General features: G+C 37.7%; 2 protein-coding genes across 2 annotated transcripts in view; one reads left to right on the plus strand and one right to left on the minus strand.

Moving 5' to 3' along the window:
- The window catches only part of LOC117300096 (B-cell lymphoma/leukemia 11A-like), a 48,248-nt gene extending 34,576 nt beyond the window's left edge, over window positions 1-13,672 (plus strand). The window contains exon 3 of the mRNA XM_033783790.1: window positions 5,258-13,672. Coding sequence (XP_033639681.1) covers window positions 5,258-7,356 — 2,099 coding nt within the window. The 3' untranslated portion in view covers window positions 7,357-13,672. The remainder of the gene's footprint in view (window positions 1-5,257) is intronic.
- A 5,658-nt stretch (window positions 13,673-19,330) lies between these two features.
- LOC117295979 overlaps window positions 19,331-24,295 on the minus strand; it is a 40,620-nt gene continuing 35,655 nt past the window's right edge. The window contains exons 26-29 of the mRNA XM_033778810.1: window positions 24,119-24,282; window positions 23,310-23,558; window positions 22,463-22,486; window positions 19,331-22,067 (exon numbers count right to left, since the gene is read on the minus strand). Of these exons, the coding sequence (XP_033634701.1) occupies window positions 21,487-22,067; window positions 22,463-22,486; window positions 23,310-23,558; window positions 24,119-24,282 (1,018 nt within the window). The 3' untranslated portion in view covers window positions 19,331-21,486. The remainder of the gene's footprint in view (window positions 22,068-22,462; window positions 22,487-23,309; window positions 23,559-24,118; window positions 24,283-24,295) is intronic.

The following is a 24,295-nucleotide window of genomic DNA, read 5'->3' on the forward strand; positions in this document are numbered from 1 at the left end:
ATCATGACGTCATTTCACATTTGTAAAGAACTTGTCAATATCCAACAACTTACCAAGTTTCAACATGATCGCATAATCACTTAGGGAGTTATATTAGTTCAAAAAGTGCACCTTTAAGGCCGCGTCACGTGACCCCCGATGACGTCATTGATCTGAAACTTCACACATATGATGGCTGCCTGACAGTTAACGTGTGTGTAAAATTTGAAGTGACTACAAAAAACTTCACCACACACATCTTCAAAAAGTCCATTTTGACGAGTTTTCAACCTGCCGCTAGAGGGCGCTGTTGCAATTTGTGACGTCATCAATATTTTTTTTGAACTGCCCACCCTTGCTAGACACTTACGTCCTTGGAAAGCAACTTCATAACTTTTACCACTTTTGAGTTACAGGGCACTTCCATTTTTTGCCCAATTCAACCGGAAGTAGAGGTCATGTGAGGTCACGCACACAAAACAAAATGAAGACCTAATTTATCCCTACCACATCCCGCAAACAGAAACCTACGGTCTCGTTTGGCTGATTTGATATAGATTTTCAAACATTTAACATAAAACACCTTTAAGATGACATCACGTGACCAGTGATGACGTCATCATGACATCCTTGCTTGAGGATCATTATTGCACCATAACCTTCAATCCCTGAAAGTTTCATTGCAATTGCTCTTTGGGAACTATGCAAAAAATTGCGAGTACTGAATCAGACAAATAAAATAAAAAAAAAAAAAAAAAAAAAACAATAATAAAAAAAACTTTAACAAAAACAAGAGCTGTTTCGCTGCGCTTCGCTACGAAACAGCTAATAAATAAATAAGAAGTTAAACTATTAAAATTAAATTCAGCCAGCAACGGTATAGGAGTTGAAGCCTGTAAAAGACGATATATATTGCCTGGCAAATGCGACTGACTTTTCTATTTTGGTTTTAATCGCATTTTTTCTGGTCTTTATGTGATAATAAATAATTAAAACGCTTATCAAGGTTTTAGAGAATAGCTATCAAAATGTTGGCCTGGATGCAAGGTACAGATGGTCACTTTATATTCAAGAGATCCATATCTATGGTTGAATTTGTTTGTGATGTGACATGTTGTTTTACTCTGATGCAACGATCACATCAACCGTTGACAAAAACAAAACAAAGTTTTGGGGTGAACAAAGAAAACTAGAAAAGTACAAGATAAATGAGGGGAGTTGTCCAAATCAGTGACATCTTTTGACTAGTGACTTGAGATAAAGCATAAATGTGACGAAAAAATTTGGGGGTCCATGGCCTTTTATTATGTTCAACATTTTTCATTTATGATCGGGGAATGTTTGGCAAAGATAAAAGGAGACAGAAGGAGTCATTTCGACTATTGCCTCAGAATATGTACGACAGAGTAAGAAAGTATTCTCTTTTCTTTTTCCAGATCCTCTTTTTTCGTTGTTCACACCAAAATGGAATGAAAATTGACCCTTTATAGGCTCATCCCTTGTAGCTTATTGCTTGGAAATTAAAAAAGATCATATAGTCTCTAAACAAACAAGTAAACAAATATATAAATAAACAAATCATGTTAAGGGGAGCTTTGTGAACTTGACGAAAGTTAGTATTTGTACAAGTGCCTCTAGCTACAAAAAAAAAAAGTAAACTTATTCGGACTTAGCCTAACCAAATTGTGATTTACATCATTTTGAACGCAAGAAAATATATTTCAGTGGCATTTTAAAATTTCAGTTGAGATAAGATGAGAGTGTTCTTGACCATGTGTTAAAAGTAAAGCTGTGCAGTTCACGGCAAGCCCAGAGGAGGACTTTCTAGCCGTACGCTTGTTCCCTTTACAGTGGAGGACTTTCTAGCCGTACGCTTGTTCCCTTTACAGTGGAGGGCTTTCTAGCCTCGCTCTTGTTCACCTTGGCCTAGGGTATGTTCCAAGCCAAGAGGGGACCCATCCCCTCTGTGATGGTACCCCTCTGCAGTGGCCAAAGACGCCCTTAGTCCTTCGTGATAGAGCACCCCTGGTGTTGAGTGTCGAAGCGTTGCTGCACTCTTCTTATGGGCACCACGCGGACATCAACACTTCGTTTGTATTATTTCTGACGAGGAAAAAGCTCTACGGAGTCAGTGGACAAGTTTGTAAATCAGTGGAGAAAAAGGCTGATAGTGATGCACTTTATGTCGCCCTGTTTAGCCTTTTAGAAAGACTCTGTTTGGGTCGAAACGTAAGGCCATTAGCTGTTTTCTTGCTGTTAAGTAATAAAGATGTTAAACAAAACTAAACACTCTCTCTCAACGCAGCACACACACACAAATCATAAATTAAAACATCTACTGCGTTTTTGCAAATTAGTGAGTAGTGAGTAAAACACACAAATTTACCTCTTGAAATACACCCAGCAGAACATACAAGCAAAGTTGTGGACTGACAAATTTGAACTGTCATAAAGTTACACAAAAGCCAAACATTATTAACAATGATAATAATAATAGTAATCATACACAGTTTTTATATAGCGTTTCACACATACAAAATTCGCTTAGCAAGAAAAATTATTACAAAGTAAAAAATTGAAGCATAAACACAAAAAGCAGTAGATTTTTTGTGTTATTAAATGGGTTTTCAGCAGGGATTTGAACTGATTTTCAGTCTTGGCAGTTGTTATGTGGTTTGGCAGAGAGTTCCAAAGTACAGGTTATATATGAGTTAGAACAATGACCTCATGTTTAAAGACAATGGACACTTTGGGTTATTGTCTAAGACCAGTCTTCTCACTTGGTGTATCTCAACGTATGCATAAAATAACAAACCTGTGAAAATTTGAGCTCAATTGGTCGTTGAAGCTGCAAGATAATAATGAAAGAAAAAACACCCTTGTCACATGAAGTTGTGTGCTTTCAGATGCTTGATTTTGAGATCTTAAATTCTAAATCTGAGGTCTCGAAATCAAAGTCGTGGAAATTTACTTCTTTCTCAAAAACTACGTCACTTCAGAGGGTGCCGCTTTTTCAGTGTTTTATACTATCAACCTCTCCCCATTACTCGCTACTAAGTAAGTTTTTTTGCTAACAATTATTTTGAGTAATTACCAATAGTGTCCACTGCCTTTAAGTAAATCATTTGTTCTTTTTCAACATCTTTCAAACCATATTCATTCCAAAACAAATGCTTTTTATAGACCAAGCACTCTCAATGCAAAGGCAACATGCTCTCTAAGGAAATATAATAATTTTTCTTTGGTTTGCAGTGCCATTCTGACATACTTGTAGAAGAAATAACGAAACATATAGATATTCCCACCTGAGCTTCGCACAAAGATTAAGCAGTTATTGAACATGAAAGAAACAGTGTATAAACTATTTCCTGATGCTTAGTCCCCTATACTCGGATTTTTAGTTGAGTTTCTTTTTAACGCAAAATAATGTTAACATTTACATGCAATTGGGACAACAATTGAAATAAACGAGAGTAGTTTTGTAAAATTGATTGCTATTAAGAAATATATTTTGAAAATTGTATGACTGAAAAACCTTTGAGTATTGGGTAGTCTAAAATAAGCCCTCGCTCGAAGGCAATAAGCCTCAATTCCCCAAACCTCAAAATACCTCCGAGAGTGGCTGGAACGACTGACATTTTATTGATGAGTCCAGTTCAAGAAAGTTGTCCGTTCGTAGAGATGTAGCTTGTAAGTACACTCCCACTGAGGCTGCATTCGCACATACCCGTGTAGATTAGTAATTGAACATGCGTGTTGTTTTTAATGGTCTTTGTGGCGTGGGATTTCTCGCGCCTATCCTTGTTGAAACTGTACTTTACCTGTACAGTTTTTGAGGTCATTTATTTAGTTTGAATTCATGAGCCTACATTTTTACACAGAGAGCAGAAGACCAACCACCCTTATCCCCCCCCCCCTCTTCACCCCGAAAAAAATGTTGTCCAAAACCTGGATTGTAAGACACAATTAAATGGTGAAATTAAAGATCGTTTGCAATGAAACTGTCAGGCGGGAGGAAGAAAATGAAGTTCATACTTAAAACTTTGGGTTAGCAAATGAAATAAAAGTCTTCTTCAAATGGAAATTTCATGTGAGAAGAGTATAAAGCTTGCTGAGGTCAAAGACAGTGGACACTATTGGTAATTACTCAAAATAATTATTATCATAAAACCTTTCTTGGTTACGAGTAATGGGGAGAGGTTGATAGTATAAAACATTGTGAGAAACAGCTCCCTCTGAAGTGATGTAGTTTTCGAGAAAGAAGTAATTTTCCACGAATTTGATTTCGAGACCTCAGATTTAGAACTTGAGGTCTTAAAATCAAGCATCTGAAAGCACACAACTTTGTGTGTGACAAGGGTGTTTTTTTCTTTCATAGTTATCTCTCAACTCCGACGACCAATTAAGTTCAAATTTTCAGAGCTTTGTTATATTAAGCATATGTTGAGATACACCAAGCGGGAAGACTGCTCTTTGACAATTACCAATAGAGTCAAGTGTCTTTAAACTTCTGTTATAACTTTGTGTATGTGCCTCGGAAATATACAGCAGTTATAGGAGAGATTAATAATGACTATATAGTGCTGCCCTGATACTGCCCTTCACATTTGTGGAACACAATTTGATTTGTATATTTAACCAAAGCCTGGCTTAAAGGCACTGGACGCTAGTGGTAATTACTCAAAAGAACTGTTAGCATAAAGACCGACTTGGTAACGGCCAATGGAGCTGTTGATAGTCAACAAATTATGAGAAACGGCTCCCTCTGAAGTAACATAGTTCTTGAGAAAGAGGTAATTTCTCACTCAAGTATTAAAAGCACACAAACTTGTGCGACAAGGTTTGTTTTTTCTTTCATTATTCTCTTGTTACTTTAATTTCACAGATTTGTTATTTTATAATGCATAGTGTTGGGATACACCGAGTGAAAATATTGGTCTTTGACAATTACCAAGGTGTACAGTGCCTTTAAGGACATTGTTGTTGATAATTTTTACATTTTCTTAGGCAGGACTTCTTTTTTGATGGTTGCCCTAACTTTCCTTCACCCTCTTTTCTAGGGAGGTGCTACGAGGATGAAGGTCTAACCTTTTTATCTGTTGGTGTTTTGTGGGAGGGGGGGCGGGGAGGGGGGTTGGCGGTTGGAGAGACTCTCTCTCTCGCACACTGGCTATTGAATTTGTTGTGGTGGGGTAATACTTCATTCGATTTACAAGTTGAGTTTGAATTTGCATTCCTGATACTGACCAATCATTTCTTGTTTGTCTTACATTTGCAGATCCTGAACAGTCCAAGACTTACATTTGCTACTCCTGTAAAGATTTGTTTGAAAATGCTGCAAGTCTACTTGAACATGTCCAGTGTGACCACGGGATGCAGATCTACCAACAGCCCTGGAAGACCAGTGACAGTAACAGTACGCTATCAGAATGCAGCTCTCGATGCTCAACGGAGGCCAAGACGTCCCGTAAGACTCACACACCGGAGTCTCCTAACAGCGACGTCAAGGTTATCCTACCCACGTCCTCGTCATCGTCGTCCTCATCAAGCGCAATCCCTCTGCCACCTCCTCCACTTCCTCCTCCAATACCCGCTGTTTCCATGCCAGTGTCATCATCTGTTGCAGCTCCTCCGTCAATCCACCACCCCCCATTGCTGGTCCACAGCTCCCATGCCCACCTTCCAGTACATTCCCTCGATGGAAATCCACTCTCCATGTTCATGCGACCGCCAACAAATGAGCGACACATGTACAGTGGTACTGTCAACCCTGGCTCTTGCGTGACACTACGGGAGGTTCTAGCACCAGACCATCCCAACATGGAGCGGGTGGGTCTGAATAGCCACATGATGATGTCGCAAGGCTATGATCATAATTCCCATCACGCATTCCCACCAACCAATCCTTCAATTGTGGAAGCCAATATTGACATGTACTCACAGCGACTACGAGACCTTGCTGCAGCGGGTCCGATGATGCATCCCAAAAAGAAGGGGTTCCATTACCCGGTGTTCGCTCCCCGCTTCAAGTCCCCGTTCTCACCCAAAGTGAAGGCCTGCGAGTTTTGCGGGAAGACTTTTAAGTTTCAAAGCAACCTGATTGTGCATCGTAGGTCTCACACAGGGGAAAAACCATATAAATGTCAGCTGTGTGATCACGCTTGCAGTCAGGCCAGCAAGCTAAAACGACATATGAAAACGCATATAAACAAGCCACCATCTACGCTGACATCACCATCTTCGGAACATCAAAGCCTGGGAGATGAGGCCAGCGGTGGGGAGACCAGTGCAAGCTCTCTCATTAAAACTGCTGTGGACAGATACATGAGTGAGAGTAAATATTCCAGCAAAGATACATCAATCGATGATGAAGAGGAGGAGGAGGAGGAGGAAGAAGGAGAAGAGGAGTTTGAAGATGAGGATGAGATGGAGGAAATCAGTGATGAAGACGAGAATGCTGGCGAAAATTCCTCGGATACAGAAGGTCCGAGTCGGAATCCTGGGGAGGATCACCACGGAGAGAAAGAGAACCACTCTTCCCTCTTGAGTGAGGTGATGAAACGTACAGGTCTGAGTGAGATTCAACAGTATAATGAGGCCTATCGTCAGGCCATGGCTGAGAGATTTGTAGACTGTCATCGTTCATCGAGAATAGAGGAGCATGGTGCAAGACAAATACCCGACAGACATCAGATAGAACTTGGATCCGGTGAGGAGACTCTGAAAAACGTCTTGGCTGGCACCAGCTTCCGAGACCATGAGAAGGAGTCGGCCTACCTTCGGGAATCACCAACATTGTCGCCAAGAAATGCCATGATGGGGTTGGAACAGGTGACCAAGCGTATCAAAGTAGAGCCGTCATCTCCAACTTGGCCGTCGGAGTCCAGCAGCCTTCCCAGTAAAGACCCTTTCATCCACTCACCGGGTCACCCCTCGGAGAGTAGCCCTTCCACAAGTGCCACCAATGGGACACTCTCTAGCTACTACAGCAGAAGCAACACCACGGAGAGGCCCCCGCATTCCAGCCCATCTGGCACTCTGCCCTACAGTAGTCTTGGCATGCACAAGTCCCCAAAGCAGATAGCAATGGACCGGCGCAGTGGAACGTGTGAATTCTGCGGCAAAGTATTCAAGAATTGCAGCAACTTGACGGTGCATCGACGAAGTCACACCGGCGAGAAGCCTTACAAGTGCAAGTTGTGTCCGTATGCCTGTGCCCAGAGTAGTAAGCTCACACGTCACATGAAGACGCATGGGCACGGTGCAAAGGAAGTCTTTAAGTGTGAGGTGTGTGGCATGCCATTCTCGGTTTACAGCACGCTGGAGAAACACATGAAGAAAAATCATTGGGGTAATATTAGAGGTACCACTCGTTGACAACGTCTCAAATGCCACAAAAACCATCTTGGTTCTTGTCAAGAAAAATCCAGATTTGTATGGCGTCAGTTTCCAAAATTAATGCCATACTTAGCTGCAAATAAAATGTGTCAAACATCTAAAAGATACATATTATTTTTTAATTTCTGGGTTGATTATGTGGTTACTTCGATGACATTTAGGGTTAGGGAAAAAAGGCATGTCTTTAATAAGACAAAAACCAACAAAAAGCACCCAAATTTGAATTGACCATACATTTACAGAAGCTTTCTTGATTTTGATGAAACTCTTTAGGATCCAGTTATGCACAAAGCATCCAGAGTTTCTTTAATGTTGGCTTTGTACTACCGCAATTTTGTACTACATCAGAATAAGTTAGCGGATATTAGGTGCTTGGGCTAGGTTCCTGATTTTTCCATTTGTTCTTGGTGATTATATATCGGTTTAATTGATCAATTTACAAAATAATATTTTTGTTTACTCCTTTAAAATCTTTTAAGGGTACATTCTGATAAAGAATTAAAACTACAAAATTATTTCTGATATTTTTTTAAGTTGTGGTATGGGGAAAATACAAATCAACAATAGTTCTGATTTTAAAGCTCCTTGCACCAAGTCAACAACACTTTGTGAAGCATCGTTTTCCACAATAATTTTTTTCCTTCTATTTTCAAAAGAATTTTGGGATGGAAGTTGGATGAAATGATTTTTGTATTGGGCGTAAGTGGAATGTTCATGTGATCTTTAGTGAGCATATGAATGGTTACAGAATAGCGCGATGCCTTGCTGCAATTGGTTGTCACATCAATTTGACAAAAGAGTGTGTGCACCAAATGTAATTTGTTACACACCTTTTCATCAAGCACAAACACACATTCACACCCTGACTTAATGGCAGTTACAAGGTACTATCATTGTTGTTCTATTGTTCCCTTTTTTGAAGAAATTCTCTGTTGGTACCGCTAGAACAAAGAAGTACCCCGTAAGTTGGCACCTGTAAGGGCACACCCATGCACACTATCATCTTATAGCAAAATCCACACTGGGGTTATAAATAAAGGGTTGCCGTTTGGGGATGACTTTTGTGAAGAGTTCTCCCAAACCTGACTAGCCCACACTGAATGGCGTAATAAGGGCCCACGTACATATTATACGTGGACTTCCTTATTTCTATAAATGAAATAGCTGAGATGTGATACGCGTAAAGGTTGACTTGTGCAATATTTTAGAAACTATTCTTGGTTTTCTGGCTTAACAGAAAATGTGTATCATACTTCAAAGTGTAGTACAAACTTGTACACAGACATATTACTACCAGTTGGTTCTTAGTATAGACTATGGTTCTTCTGGAACTCATAGTGGGGGTGATGGTGATAATGTTTTTATTGGGGTGTTGTTGTTTTTTTGTTTTTTGTTTTTTTTTTTTTTAATCACTTGCAGCTGCAAACGTTATTATATGTAAAGTATATTGTGAAATTTACAGAGTTGATAATTAAGGCATACGTTAGAGACGGTGGTGGCTCTTTCTTTCTTTCTTTCATGTGGTTCGTATCTTCCAGCTGGTTAAACCAGAGTTGTATGTTACACTTGACGGTAGCTCTAGTCAGCAAGTGTTTTTTTTTTTTTTTTTTTTTTTTTTTTTTTATAAACGTCCTTGTGCCAAAGCTGTGTTACTTGGAACTTGGTTCCTGAAATGTGTGTTTCTCGTTTTTCTGGTTTGATTTTTGTCTTGAACCTGTTATCGCTCTTTAGTTTGTAATTTGCATTATTATGCTTGTAAATATTACTGTGATATGCAGCTGGCTTCCAATTAAAAAACAAAAATAAAAAAAAGGGCTCTTTGTTACAAATATAAATATAAAATATATATTATAATTACACTTGTTGCGTGAATTAAGAAATATGGTGTTTGGCTTTTTTTGTGTGTATTTTTATATATTATTAAGCATGAGTTTTAGATGGAGGTAGGTGTTGTGTATAATAGCCCATGAAGGCATCCGATCATGTATAAAATACATGGTTAGGTTGTAACAACAGATATGTAAAAGAGAGACACATTGCAGCTGAGTTTTTGTCAGTAACTGTCATCATAATGTGAGAGGAGAGAGCACTGACGTAATTAAACAAAATAAAAATATTAAAAAAGTCTTTGAGACAAGAAAAAAATTAATTAAACCTTGTTAACGAAGTGATTTCAAGCTAAAAGCAACACGTATTATTAAGGTGTATAGATTTCAAAAATCTAGGAATTTTATTTGTCGTTTGGCCTTTGCAACTATACAATTGAACTGTGATTTTATGCAAGTTATGATACCATAAAGATGGTGCTTAGAAAGTAGGAGTCAGCGTAAGGTTCTAGAAGGATTTTCTGGTGTCGTTCTGTCGTGGTCACGATTCGACTTAACCCAAATGCCCCACCCTCTTTGATCAGCGGTGAAAACCTCTGACTGAAGAATGCATTCACGTTAAGTGAACGAGGTTCACACACTAGTTTGTGTGTATCTTCCACATCGTTGGGGCATGGCCAGTCAGGGACGATAGATTTGTTCATGAGAGGTTTTGGCCAGGGCTGCTGGAAATCCAGAAATTCCATGGCAGGGTGCACTGCTGGATGTGTTTAATTATACAGTTTTTAAACATGGACTGTATGTTTGTGTAGTGCACAGCCAAATGCAAGGTCCCAACTTTCCCTTGTTAGTTAACACACTGATGCAAGTATTTAAACACAACTCATCTCACTTTTATGACATTGTAGACTTAACCACCATCCAAATAAGATGGTCTATTTTAAATCACATATTGCTGCTTTTTTTATAATAGAGTTTTATTAATAGTTACATAGTAACGAACATGTAATAGAATTGAATTTTTTCCAAATTTACTGAAATAACCTGTGGATATGTCACACATAATGCGGCATCCATTATCTCTATCAAATTCAGCACATTTTTTGTGTCATTTTTAAATGCCAAGAAAAGTACACTATTGAGTCCGGAGTGGCCACTATTATGGCATGAATTGTTCCACTGTAGACCCAATTATTGGAGTTCAATATTTTATGGCTCATACAGTGTTTCTTCTTTAGTCATCATGTAGAAAAGGGGGTGATTAATTAATTAAGTAAGTCTAAAAAAATGTCTTTATTGTCAAATTTGTGTTTCACAAAATGTTTTTAACAGTTTTTTACAATATGTATTTTACTTAGCTTGCTTGTTAAATGCTTTTATTGCTCTCATGTTCTTCTTACATTCGGGTTATTGAGTGGAACTCATTAAACAAAGTTTAAATAGTTTTTTGTTTGTTCCTAAAAAGATTTTCAATATTTCCCTATTGTCACCCTTGAGATTATAGTCTCAGAATAAAAGAAATATTGTAAGCCTATCATGAACTCTGTTATAAACAGTTTGGAAATCTCCCCAGTGCCTAGACTTTTTGAAGCAATTCATTGCTACCTTTAACTCCAAGAGATAAATAATACCAATGCTGTTTAAAAACTTTATAAAAGTTTATGTTTAAGTCTTATTTTTATTTGCTGCACTTATTATATAATATCATGCATGTATAAGATAAACTGTTAGATTTTTTTTTTTTGCTCTGTACTTCCATGTGTGAGGACACAATAATCTACAATTAGTTGCTTAAAGTCAGATATATTGTTAAGATCCTGTTAATCAGAAATTAAAATGGTGTTAAGGTAGAAACCTGCATTTTGAATTGATGTTCAACACAGCTCTTTCCAGACTGAAACAAAAAATATATAAAAATTTGTTGGACGAATAATTCGAGTCCAAGTCCTCTTTGAGGCTCACTCTACTACCGTTGTCTCTATGGTCTATCATCTTGACTCTACAAAAATGTCTCCCATCATACCAATATGCAATAAGTGTACAATTTATCACCGACAAAATTATCACAGATTGAACGACCAATTCCAAACTGTAAGATGTTTCTATGAGGGTTCATTTTTTATTCTTCAATTACTTCAAAAGTTGATCCCGTTTGGAGACAAAAATCTGTAATATTTTATACCTAAGCCTTTTGGTATTCCTCTTGTGTTTAGTTTGGGTTGTACTAAGTCAAGGTAAAGTTGATACAAATAGGGTCGTAAATTACATTGCTCTCCAATCCTTTCAAAGGGGGGCTTTAAATTTTACAGATATTTCCCTACATCTACCTTGTCTGGGATTAGAGGCAAACCTAACTCAATATGTATGCCAAAAAATCAGTTCTTCATTATTCAAAATAGAAGAATGTTTGGAACACTTGCATGAAACGACTAATTACAATGAAACTTTACTCCCTAATTGGATACACCTTGATTGATCCACTAATCTATAAAGGTTATTTGATCCACTAATCTATAAAGGTTATTTGATCCACTAATCTATACAGGTTATTTGATCCACTAATCTATACAGGTTAACTGATCCACTAAACTATAAAGGCACATGTATCTGGTCTTTAGAATGACTGTTGATCAAAAGTAACATAATTTTTAAAGATCTATGCATACTATTACATTTCAAGAAATATTTGTTCTGACTTCCGTAAGAGAATGAAATGGATGATGATAACCAGTAGGGGTATGCTATACCCTAACTTCATATTCCTTAGGAACGGCACACATCTTGTTGTCAACATATTAACTGTTCATGACATGTTCAAACTATTATAAAACTTGACAAACTGAAATCCAAAAACTGAAAAACTGAAATATACCAATTAATGGCATACATCAGAATTTTATTGAGTTTGAATTTTTTTAAATACAAAATCAATATACATTTATACACAGTTTGAAAAACCAATTGTTCCACTTTTTAATGATATTTGTTTTAATACTTCACTCATCTCACTTGATTGTTACATATCTTCCTCTAAGTATAAAATGATAATAAATGTAAAACCTGTGACAATGACCATGAAATATGCATTTTTAGAGGTAAAATAATTGTTGATAAATTGTAACATTTGAACCATTGGAGGCTACTAATTCACTCCTATAATTTCACTAAGTAAGATTCTGATCATTGTTTATCTGCAACTTGATCGTATGCAATTTACCATGGTAGGTCTCACTGCATTGAGATTGGATGTAATGTCACAAAGCACTCACACACAACACGACCTAATTTCACAAAGCTGTTAAGCACAAAAATTTGCTAAGCACAGACAATTTGGTCCTAGCAAAAGTACCAGCCACAATACCATACAGTTATCATTTCTGCTTAGCCAGGAAACTTACTGAGCAGAATTGCCTGCTTGAAGGCAGGGTATACTTATGGTAGTTATTTGTGCTCAATTGGTTATCGAAATTGCATAGAAGTTTTCAAATGCGTGAGAAAGTCTTAGAAGTTATTTAACAGCTAAGTGGAATTGGGCCCTATAGTTGTTCTTACATTTATCAGAATATTTCACAAATGTTTTACTGTCCGATCCACTGCTCTTCAATAAGTTTGAGAATGAATGTGTTGTGGACGAAAATCCCAAACTCTATCCTCGATTAACTGCTAAAAACCACTCCGGGTGCAGCAGGATGCAGCATTGGTCATTTATTGGTCATATTGAGGCTTCTATTAAACCTTGGCTCCAAATCTGGGCTACGAGTTCCGGGCATGGGGTTCGAGGCTCCAGACCAGGCTCTGATTGGTGTTGAAGCAACGTGCGAAATGTACACTGATCCAGACTTATGATGGAGTTCTAATTAAGGTTCAGAAGAGAGGTCCATACTGCTGCTCTTAAAGTGAATATACTTTCAGAAGACCGTTTTAAAAGAATAACATAAATTATCACAAATAAGGAGAATATTTTGGATTTTTGCCAAAAAATGGCAGTAAATTGAGAAAGCATAAGTCCACATTGTACACACCTGGATGGTTGAATCTTTCCCTGGTGGTTTTATGCTTGTGTTTTGACTTTGTTAGTCTACCATTGACTCTAATGTTCTTAATCCCTTGAGTGTTTCAGCCTATCGTGCCTCTCCACAAACTATCAACAACGCAAACAAGACAATGAATTTTGCAAATACCGCCCTCTATTCATGATTTGTAAATCTATTAACGATCTAAACGACCCATCAGTCAAAACTGAGTTATGTGCCTAGTGATTACTATAGCAAACCATTTCGTAGGGTACTCTTTTTAGTAAACGTGTCATTAAAAAATGAACTTCACATGACCACTTTATGGGGTGATTTTTTCACAGTATTTTTGAAAGTGTAGCTTAAGTTTTAACTTGTATCCTTAAATAAAACATACAATTATTGGTGTATTGATATTTTAAAACTCCTTTATATAAAAAATATAAAAAAAATTGAAATGCAAAAAAAAAAAGGTAAAATATATGACAAAATTGCAAAAAAAATAGTTAAAAAAAAAACCACACATACTATCTTCTCTTGCCACTTTCTCTAACTGTATAGTGTTGTTCATTATGCACCGAGAACATGTCTTATAAAAATAGGTTTAACAGAATTATGTGTAATCACTATGTAACAGCAACTCATTTAAATGGAGCCATTATGTGGTGAAGGAATAATATACGATTTATTTCAATATTATACATCACAGTAAGTTATTCAATTTGTTCTGATGGTTATTTGTTAAATGTGTTTACGGCAGCTAATGAAAGGCTCCCATTGGTATGAACAGAAAGTGACGTTGGTGTACTACCACGCTTCAAAACCAAATGGGACCTTCAGAGGCAAGAAACTTGGTGATATTTTGCACTGTGAGGGGGCCATGTCACACAAGGCAATTTACAGGCAACCCCTTCTAGGCATCTCAATGAAGAAAAGTCATTTACATTTGAATGCTAACATATTCATCTTTGGGCTCACTTGTGCTACCAAAGTGGTCCTGCAGCAAGCACTGCAGTTGGTTGCCTCCAAGTTGCCTGTAAAAGTTGCCCCGTGTGACAAGGCCCTTAGGTATAATAATGTATATAATGGGGCTGTGGTTGGCCCTATGCCTGCAGTGAGTGGATTTGGATTTGGCTTTAGGCTTGTGGCGTTTGCTGCAGTGGTGATGTTACGTCTGTGGTTGATCTAGCTTAAGCCAGAGCCAAATCTGTCAATCCGGACATAGCTTACTTTGATCATTGACTGGGATTGTGAAGTCAGTTTGTCAAAGTACAGCTGATATCATGGAGCAAGGACTATTATGCTGAAAGGTCCGGTCAGAACTGGCAGTCTGGATATTTCCTAATCCGTTGTATTTGCATCCATGCTTTGCACCAACTGTCCCTCTCTCAATTCATTTGTTTTATTTTCATGATGCAACAATGAGGTTAATAATAAATAAAAAAACAAACCCTGTTTTTATTTGCAAACAAAATGCAGTGGTTCCAACTGACCCTTAGAAAACTGTATGGTGATTTGGATGTTGTTATATCAAAACCATGATGCACTTTTTGTATGATTCTATAATAACATCATGCAAAGTTAGATCTGTGCAAGCAATGGTTCCTTCATGGCAATTTGTAGACTTTCTGTTTGTTTTAATTGTGCATAATGTACTCATTCTGTTCCAAGCTCAGAGTGAAACACCAGTTACGCAATTGAGTACTGAGTGGTCACCCACGCGGGCCAGATTTCAAAGAGCTACTCAGCTGTAAGCAAAAAGAAACAGGATACCAGTCACAGATTGTACACATGACATGTCATGTTTTGACTGGTAACGCAATTCTGCTAAACATATATTGAGGCGCTTAGCTACTTTTGTTCTTGTGCTGCTCTATGAAATTGGGCCCAGTGACCTTGTAGTTGAACAAAAAATTCTCACTGAAATCAAAATATTGCAAAATGTTTCCAAGCCAAAAAGCGCTCTGGAAGTAAACTTTCAGCTCCCCTGTTCTAATGAAGAATCCTACCAATGCCTTCATTGCGATTATCTAATACCTATAATGCATCAAAAGAATTCTTGACCGGTTAATGCCTGATAAAGACTACTATTTTACTGCCCTCAAGTTCTACAGGACCAATATCAAGCACTAATTCCTTCACTGTCAGTCAGAACAAACTATTGACTGGCATTGTATAGATAGATCTGTCCATCGTCCCTTTAAAGGAAGTGACTAACCCATGGTCAAATTTATGACGCTGTAAACGGGGAAACTTTGCAATTCTGTGGTAAACAGCGCCATGAAATTAAGCCCAGGGCCAAATTTCATTAAACCTGTAAGCAAAAATCAATGGTTAACACACACAAAATTATGCTTAGCTGAAAGAAACAAGTTACATTGTTACAACTGGCGCCACACTCATTTTCTGCTTGGCAAAGAAATTTGCTTGCTAAGCGGTATTCTCTGCTTAAACAGCTTTAATGAAACCCAGCAGCAATGGGAGCAAAAGCTTGGGTTAGTCAGGTGCATCAACTGCTGCATGATTAGCTTACGTGACCATTCTCAGCTTACGAAGTAAGCACCAAATTTCTATGCTGGCAACAGAGCTTTGCTGACCAATACAATACACTTGCATGACCCTAAATTAATTTAAGTGCTTGGTTTTTAGCTGAAGACAAAAGGTACCTGAACACCCCCCCCCCCCCCCCCCCCCAATGAAAACAGATTCTAATGTTATACATTGTCAAAGGAAGAAAACAGTTTGGAGTTTTTTTTATGAGAAAGAACTTTAAATAAAAATTGCTTGTCTCACACATTTTAACCAGATTAACGGAAAACTAAAGCAGGACAAGATTGAGTTTCACATTTTGAAGTAGTCTTGGACAATATAAGACGCGATCATAAGCTAACCCGTTTCCCTGTTAATTATTAATAAAACTCCTGCATCAGTTATTGGATAAACAGGTATGTGTGTCTGTGTAATCTGGGTACTCTCTGCACACGGTGCTTGAAAAGGTGTCTGTGAACTTGGAGACTTTGCACTTTTGAACTTTTAAAGAGAACTTGTTTAGAGAATCTGAACTTGACTGTAGTTGATGCTAGCTCCAGTCAACCTGTCACCTTTGGGTTTCAGTTAATGGTCAAGAGGTTGACTTTAGACCTTAGGTGGTTTCCTCCTGCTCGGGCAAGTTGAAAGGTTTTAGCAGTGTAGCTATTTCTAGCATAAAAACCCACAGGATGCCTGCATGTGGGCTGGACCCAATTTCATAGACCTGCGTATAAGCTCAAAAAGTAGCTAAGCACAATTAAATTATGCTTACTAGAATAAGGTCACCAGCCAAACAATCATGTCTCAAGTACAACTTGTGACTGGTATCCTGGTCAGTTTTGCTTAGCAATATTTCCTGTTATAACGGCTCCACGAAATTGCGCCCTAGAGCGCTCCATCAAGGTAGACATTCATAAGTTCTGTTCACACGAAGGAATCCAAAAGTTTCTTGTCTGTTTATTCTAGGGACACTAAGAAGCACTAAGCATAGATGGTGTAACAACATTGGTTGAGATTAAGTTTTTATTAAAATTTTAGTGTTTAACCAAGTAAAAATGTTAAAACGGTTTTTGACTAGTGATTAAGATAATGGTTGTATTGTTTACGAGTCGGGTGGTTATGATTGTTGAACCTTTTTCATAAGTTTGTTGTTGTTAATGTATTTTAATCTTAAAAGATAGATTGGGGTAAGGACAAAGAAGTCAGTTATTTTTGTCTTGGCTTAAAAGATCTGAAATGGGATGAAAGAATACAATGACCTAGATTTTGGATTATTAGTCTTTAATCAAGACGTTCGTGCAGGTTGTTTTTACACTAGATGGTGTAGGTCCTTGAGTTAGAAAGACTGCACAGTGATTTTGGCTTGAGACTTATAATAGCGTTTCTCCACTGAGAAAATGGTGCCGTTTCAGCAAAATCAGTCAGTCCCATGGAATTTGACCGATTGGAAACCAATAAATACTTTATAAAAGTAGGAATTGGATTGAAAGAAGTTTTCAAGGTCTGATAAATACATTTCAATCAATAATCGATTACAAATGCTAGGTCAGTGTATTTTAAAAGATCTACATTTCATTTTCTTTTTTTGCTGAAAGAAATTATCAATCTTTCTATGTTTCCTTGATACTCAGCAACTGGGTAGGGAAAAAATATAATACTTTGGGGAAAATTTAAAGAATTTTTTAAACAAAATCAAAATGGTACTGCCCGCATAAAGTGGATAAATGTTAATGTTTTAATGCAAGTATCAAGCTAAGCTTATAAGCCTTTGTAGCCCATTTTGCTTACTAGTTTTTTTTATTTTTACATAATTTATGTACCATGTTTTTTGCTTGTTGTTCATAAGCTGTATATGTTGTGCTTTTTCATTCTCGAAAAGCATTTTGCTTTGGAGGGAAACTCGGCCCACTTCCTACTGTATAATAACCTAATGGTAATCATAGACTGTACCTAGTAGGTTACTTGTGTTAGTTTACAAACCAGTATATGTTCTATGATCGGCCTTGCATATGATGTAGGCCGATCTTTCGGTCAGTTTTTTGTTTTTTTTATGATTTTCTTTTTTCGCTTTTGAGACTCGGAGATGCTTTTTTTTTGTCCTTTGTGTTATTCTTGGAATAAATATTGAATGATTGAAAAATAGATGTTTGTTCATGTGTCTATTCTTCTAGTCCATGATATTTGAAAGTATAGATTGATATTCTACTCCAGCATGCAGTTAATTTACTTAAAGTCTTACTTAATGAGAAGCACTGCAGCTCAAAAGTTTTAATCTGAGAAACATTGAAGGCTAGTCTTTGAAAATTACCAATAGTGTCCACTGCCTTTAATACCTGAAATATCTTTATTTCATATGTTTTGAAGACTCTGACCTAGGTTGAAACCTTTATTCAGAGTGAGACTCGACTCTTTGGATTCCTAGTAAGACCAAAGCTATGTGATTGATAGTCTTTATTACTTATTTCATGTAATTGTTAATAAGATATGTTTTTGAGCAGTGTTTATTCTGAAAAGATGAGCAGTGAACCACCAGTTCTTTTCAGAACCACTTCCTACTCAAAAAGAGATATTCACATGGTGTTATTGCAAACTTCTCTATTTGTGCCATGCAGTTTCAAACCGTGTAATTGTGTTCGTCTCTAAAATGTAGCGTTAAAAGTACCTTCCATTACAACTCAATCTAAGTATTTGGTTCGGATCCTAACTTAATGGTTCAGATCCTACCTCCAAGGTTCTGATAGAAGAATTAGGAAGAGCAACTGCACTTCATTAAAACAGGTTGAAATTTTGCTTCAGCGTACTTCTCAATTACCCTTGGAATGTTGACTTTGATTGGCCAGCATTGATCTCTCCACTCAGTGAAAGCAACCTTCTTTTTGCAGTGAAACGGACCGAGCCTGACCGTCCAAATTGTGATCCATTATCGGGAGAGTAAACACTGCATGCACATGCATCAGGCACATGCATCAGGCACCCCCAATAAACCCATTGCCCAATTGGCCGACTCCGGTTAACCATAGTGCATGTATTGACATTACCGGCCAATGATATTGCCCCGTGCTTAACTGTTGAGATAGAATTTCTCCCATTGTATGACGAGGACAGCAATGAAAACATATGCCTAGTCACCGACATGTATTCTTTGACCCTCTGTTGTGCATTACCCTCAATATTAATGAGTGACACTCACTTGAATCAGTAGAAAAATTGAAAGTCTTTAACATTCAAAGTGCTAAGTTGTGTTTCCTTCACATGTTAATGCAATGGATATTGTAACCCAAGGCCATGTCTGATGTGGCAGCTATGGATACGACTACGGCTAGATCTCCGCTTCATCATGCATTGGAATATAAGAAATCCGTAGCAACACACCTTGGCAACAGCCATAGCCGTAGCTTTAGCCAACAATTCAAATACGGCCTAGGGGAAAACAAGTCTTTCTTTGAATTCACTCGAGACTATAGCAAAGTTTTTTGTGTGTATACATTGTACACCTTGGCTGTCCAACTACAGTGATAAAGAAAACAAAGTAGCGTCATATCAAAAATTGACGATTTCAGTTAAAAAAATCTTTTTATTTCTAGCATTATCAATTTTGTGCAAACGTTTTAATATTCAACTAGAAGTTACAGGAACTTATCAAATCATTAAACTGTGAAAAATTTAATTAAGCTTTCAAAACAACACATTGCAACACCCAAATTTAAAATTGTTATCTAGACACTAAACATATCAAATTATCACAAACCAATGTAATTGGAAGTCCTACAATCTAATGAGCATGTATAATCTACATGTATAGTTCAGAGGAAGTGTGGTGGTAATTAGAAGTAGCCGTTGCCAATATTGGACCTATCAAACAATCTATTATTGTCACATTCAACCAAATAGGTTTTAATTACGGTCGTCACACAATTGAGTGGTCTGACAAGGACACCATGTTTTACATATTATTTCAATGATGCTAACTACATGTAGTATCACCTTGATCTTTGGATAGAAGGAGTTAACCCCTGATCAGGTTTCCTCGGCCTTGTCAGCTAAGTTAAATCGTGTGTCTATGCACTGGACTCAACCTCTGGTGTTTCTGAGTGGGTGTTCGAACCTATTGTGATTATTTTGGGGCTCTTCATATCATGACACAATGTGTGCATAATCTTTGCACAGGGCCCAATTTCATAAAACTGTTAAGCAGAAAATACTGCAAGCAAATCTTATGCTAACAAAAGAAAAGGTGGTACAAGTCACACAATTTCAACTTTGTGGAATTTTTGCTGGTATCCAGATTCTGCTAAGCAATATTTGTACATGCTAAGCAAATTTTGTGTGCGCACATGCTTCGTGAAATTAGACCCAGGTGAGTTCCATGTGAACCTTGAACCATACAGACTTTTAGATTTCGTCTTTGTAATTTGACCACCATGGTGGACTCATGGTAACTATGGCCCTTTTTTTAAATCACAAATGCATTTCTTTTTAGCGGAAAGTAAGCCAGATCCCAAACCCAAGCCACATGGTAAGTGTACACACAAGAGGTCCATAAAATCATTAAGCACATCAAATAAAATTAATTCTTTCAAAATATATATATATTTAAATTTCTTGACACTATTGAATACACATGTTGTTCTCAAGCTCTTTTTGGTCAAGTCTACAAAGTTCAAGCTTCATTACAAATGAGAAAATCTCACTTTCTCCAGAAGACGATCAGAGCATACTGATCGAAACGTCGAGTTGAAACCAACCGTTCTTTTCAGAACCACCCCAACTCATAAGAGCTAGTCATTACATGGTGTTGCCGCAAACCTTTCTATATCTCACAAGTAAGTTGTCTATTTGACATTTGAATTGGGTTCCCTAGAATGAAATGAAGTTACTTCATCAAATGTACAAAATTAGGGTTACTTCAATTATTCGTTTCCCGTTCCCAAGCGCCTGCTTCATGCATCGACCACCAGATAAAATGTTTACTATTTGAATAAATTTTCTATTTAAAAAAAAAGTTTTGAAATCTAGAATCAAACTACAAAACTAAAGTTTTCAATTTCCATATGTTTTTGATCAAATGAAAAGTAAACACGACCGATTACAGAAGTTCAGGCACTAAATTTTTGCAGACAACACTCTGAAAGAGCCTTGACCACAACCCAGTCACTATTCTACAAAATGAATCGAAACAATCATTGGTGAACGACTTGAACAGGATCCATCTTTTCTTATCCAAATCACAACTTCAATTGTTTTTGTATTTTTTTTATTGAGCGGAGGTCATTTTAAATGATTTGTTCCATGCAAAATTATACCATAAGAGTGGCTCCAAGGTGAAATTCAGTTTTGTGATCCACTCATTTTCCAATAAATAGAGTCTTTAAAAAATGGAGAAAAAATACTAAGTCTCTAACCTCATGCCAAAATGGTGAAAAATGCCACTGTCAATTTTGTTCAAGTCCAAAACAGTCGACGGCGTTACATTTCTAAATGGTCTGTACATTTTTAATTTTCTATTCATTCTTAAACTCAGATGCCATGAAATCAATCGACATTGAATTGGAGCTTATGTTTTGGCACAAGTCTCTGTGGAATTTAAAGACCAATTTGTGTTTGCTCTCTGATGGCATCATGTTTCAAAACTCGCTCTGAAAGAGTATCAAATAGGTCTCTTTCTATTGGAAAAAGAGTGGATCATAAAAAACTTGACCTGACCTGTCTTAATCCTGTCTGTTTGATTGTTTGTCCGTTCTTTAATGATGACCAGTAAGAGAAGCCTTACTACCAGCCACAGTTGACTTCATGGGGATGTGTTCAGTGGCGCCCACACTGGGAAGACCCGTAGTACAAGCATCCATGAAACTGGACATCTCACCAGTCGCCTTCTTCTCGTAGTGGGGTGGCTCCAATGACATACCCACCTGCATCAGGTTGTTGTTCTGCCCAACCATGGTGACAGCAGGGGGTGCCACAGCGGTGACGTTACCGTACTGGTTCCCGATCACGGCAGGCTGGCTGAAGTTCAGTGGTGGCATGTTGTACATGGGTGCTGCGGGCATCATTGGGTTCTCTAATGGACCACCCATTGGCTGGTTGTACCCCTGGTTGTAGCCCTGGGCAGCCATGACCGGTATCCCCACAGCCATGACCATGGGTGCCTGTTGCTGAGGTTGTGGTTCTGGTTGCCTTGTCGGCTGCAGCTCCTCATCTGCTCCTGAAGAGGAACCTTTCTTGTCCTTGCTGCAGTGTTTGACGAAGAAGACTGTTGACAGTAGTAGGACGATGACACCAAAGAAAGATCCCACGGAGATAATGATGATCATTTCTAATGTCACTAAAAACAAAGTGTAAGAAACCCTTCATAAAAGATCTGGCATGAAATTGATAAATGTTCATAAATATATGAAACAGTCTTTATTCTTTCAAGAAACAGCATTCGACTAGAACCTGATATGTGCAACTTGATAATGACAGTTTAACCACTTCACATGGGATGGCATGTTGTTTTTGGACAAACAATACGGCAGGCGTTTTCCAACGCCTTGAACAACTTAAGATTTTCCTAATTTTATTTTTGGCTGACATTTTTGTCCACTCAATCCTTCCATTGTGTAGCATGCAAATAACTGCAAAAAGAAGTGATGAATAATGTTACAGATTTTTGGCACTGTAATTCACACTGAATTTTTCAGAGAACAGTGTTAAAACATTTAACAAAGAAATACTTACATCCTGAATCATCCCCAAAAGTAACTGCAATAAAAGAAGAGACAAGAAGAGAAGAGGATATAAGCATTTTGTTTGAATTAAAGCATACTTTTTTTATGATATTTAAAAAAAAAAATTATATTGTACTGTCTTCAAACATAACATACTATTGTACAGGGAAATAATATTGTAGTATAGCGCTTGGCTATGGGTTGGGTCCTGAGTCTAGGCTGAATAAAGGTATAGAGGACGAACGTCTTACAAGGTTAACAGCTGACTCAAGACTGCCTCGTGGCTGGCCCGCTCGCACAGTCCAGCCACTGGCACGCTTGGGTGACTTTATTATTCAAATCGTAATGTCTACAACATAATACTATACATCACTACAATATTTTGGTTTGAAATCTTGGGTGTTTCAGCTTTTCAAACCGTTTATTTCTGGCTCATATTCACCATAGCTCACACCATAATTTGTTTGGTTTTGTTCATTTTGGTCGGGCCGTTTTGGGTTTTTTTGCTCTCGTCCTGTTTTTGTTGTCTTATAATAATAACAATGGAGTTTTTTTTCTTGGTGTTCCTTGATTTTGTGGTAGGTCTTTTGTGGCTTTTGTGCCTTTTCAAATATAAAATATACTGTACTTTTTATCTACCCGAAAAATTAAAAGTTCTGAATATGATTAATAGAATTGGTTTTTTGAATATGACTCCATAAATACCTCTGATTCAGTGTGATAATAAGTACAATTACAACCGTAGTAGTTCTTTATACAACTTTGTTCAATAGACCTTATTTTCTGATCAAAATTTTGTATTAAAAAAACAAAGAAAAAAAAAAACTATTCTGATTATTGTTATTAAATAGGATTACCTGGGGTAGTCATGTTCAGGTCAGACGCCTCAGTGGTCGGCCTGGGAACTCCCATGAGGGTAAACTCCGTCAGATGGTCAGTGGTGCATGTCACGGTCCCGTCGTAGTTATCAGTGGTGGCCATACCATCTGTACTCCACTCACTACCAGTCCAATAGACGCAACTGTAGTCTACATCGATATCAACACTGGCCAGAGTAAAGCCGAGCTCAATGGGGGTGCTCAGCCCCGAAACATTCAGTGTCACATCTGTTGAATCAACGGTTAATTCAATTCATTTTAGTTCATCAAATAGTGGTCTGGGACCTGTTTCATAAAGTTTTCGCTCCTCTTATACCATTCCATGAAGACATATTTAACATGTCATTCATCGCTGTCTTCATTTTCACATATAAGAATTAGAGAGATTAACCAAACCTCGACGTTAACATGTGCCACATATATTATTCAAGGTATAATCATTGCTGCGATTTCATCACGGTATCATGAAGATGTTTAGCAGCAGGACCCAATTTCATAAAGCCTGTTATAGCACAAAATCTTGCTAAGCTTAGCAAAATGCTGCTTGGCAGAAACAGTTTACTGCCACTGGTGCCCTACTCATTTCTTGCTCAGTAAAGAAACTTGCTGAGCAGCATTTTATGCTAAACTTGGTGTTGAGGGTGCTCAATTCAGTTTGAATACTAATAGAATTAGATTAAGGAATTGACTGGAAAAAATGATAACAACCGAAAATTTACATGGGGCAAAAGAATACGCCTTTGGATAAATTATGAGTTGTGGCCAACATCTCAATCCAATACACTTACCTGACTCTGGGTCCGACAGCTCAATGCCAAGAATATCAGCTGCACGATTGTCAATATCATCCTGACTGGTGGACAAGTAATCAACATCGGAATTGTAATGATTGATTTTGAGTGTTACTCCAGAACATGTGCTTCCTGAACTACAGGTCCATGCCGCACCATACCTACACAGGATGG

The sequence above is a fragment of the Asterias rubens genome, chromosome 1 (genome assembly GCF_902459465.1).
Source record: "Asterias rubens chromosome 1, eAstRub1.3, whole genome shotgun sequence".
Lineage (NCBI taxonomy): Eukaryota > Metazoa > Echinodermata > Asteroidea > Forcipulatida > Asteriidae > Asterias > Asterias rubens.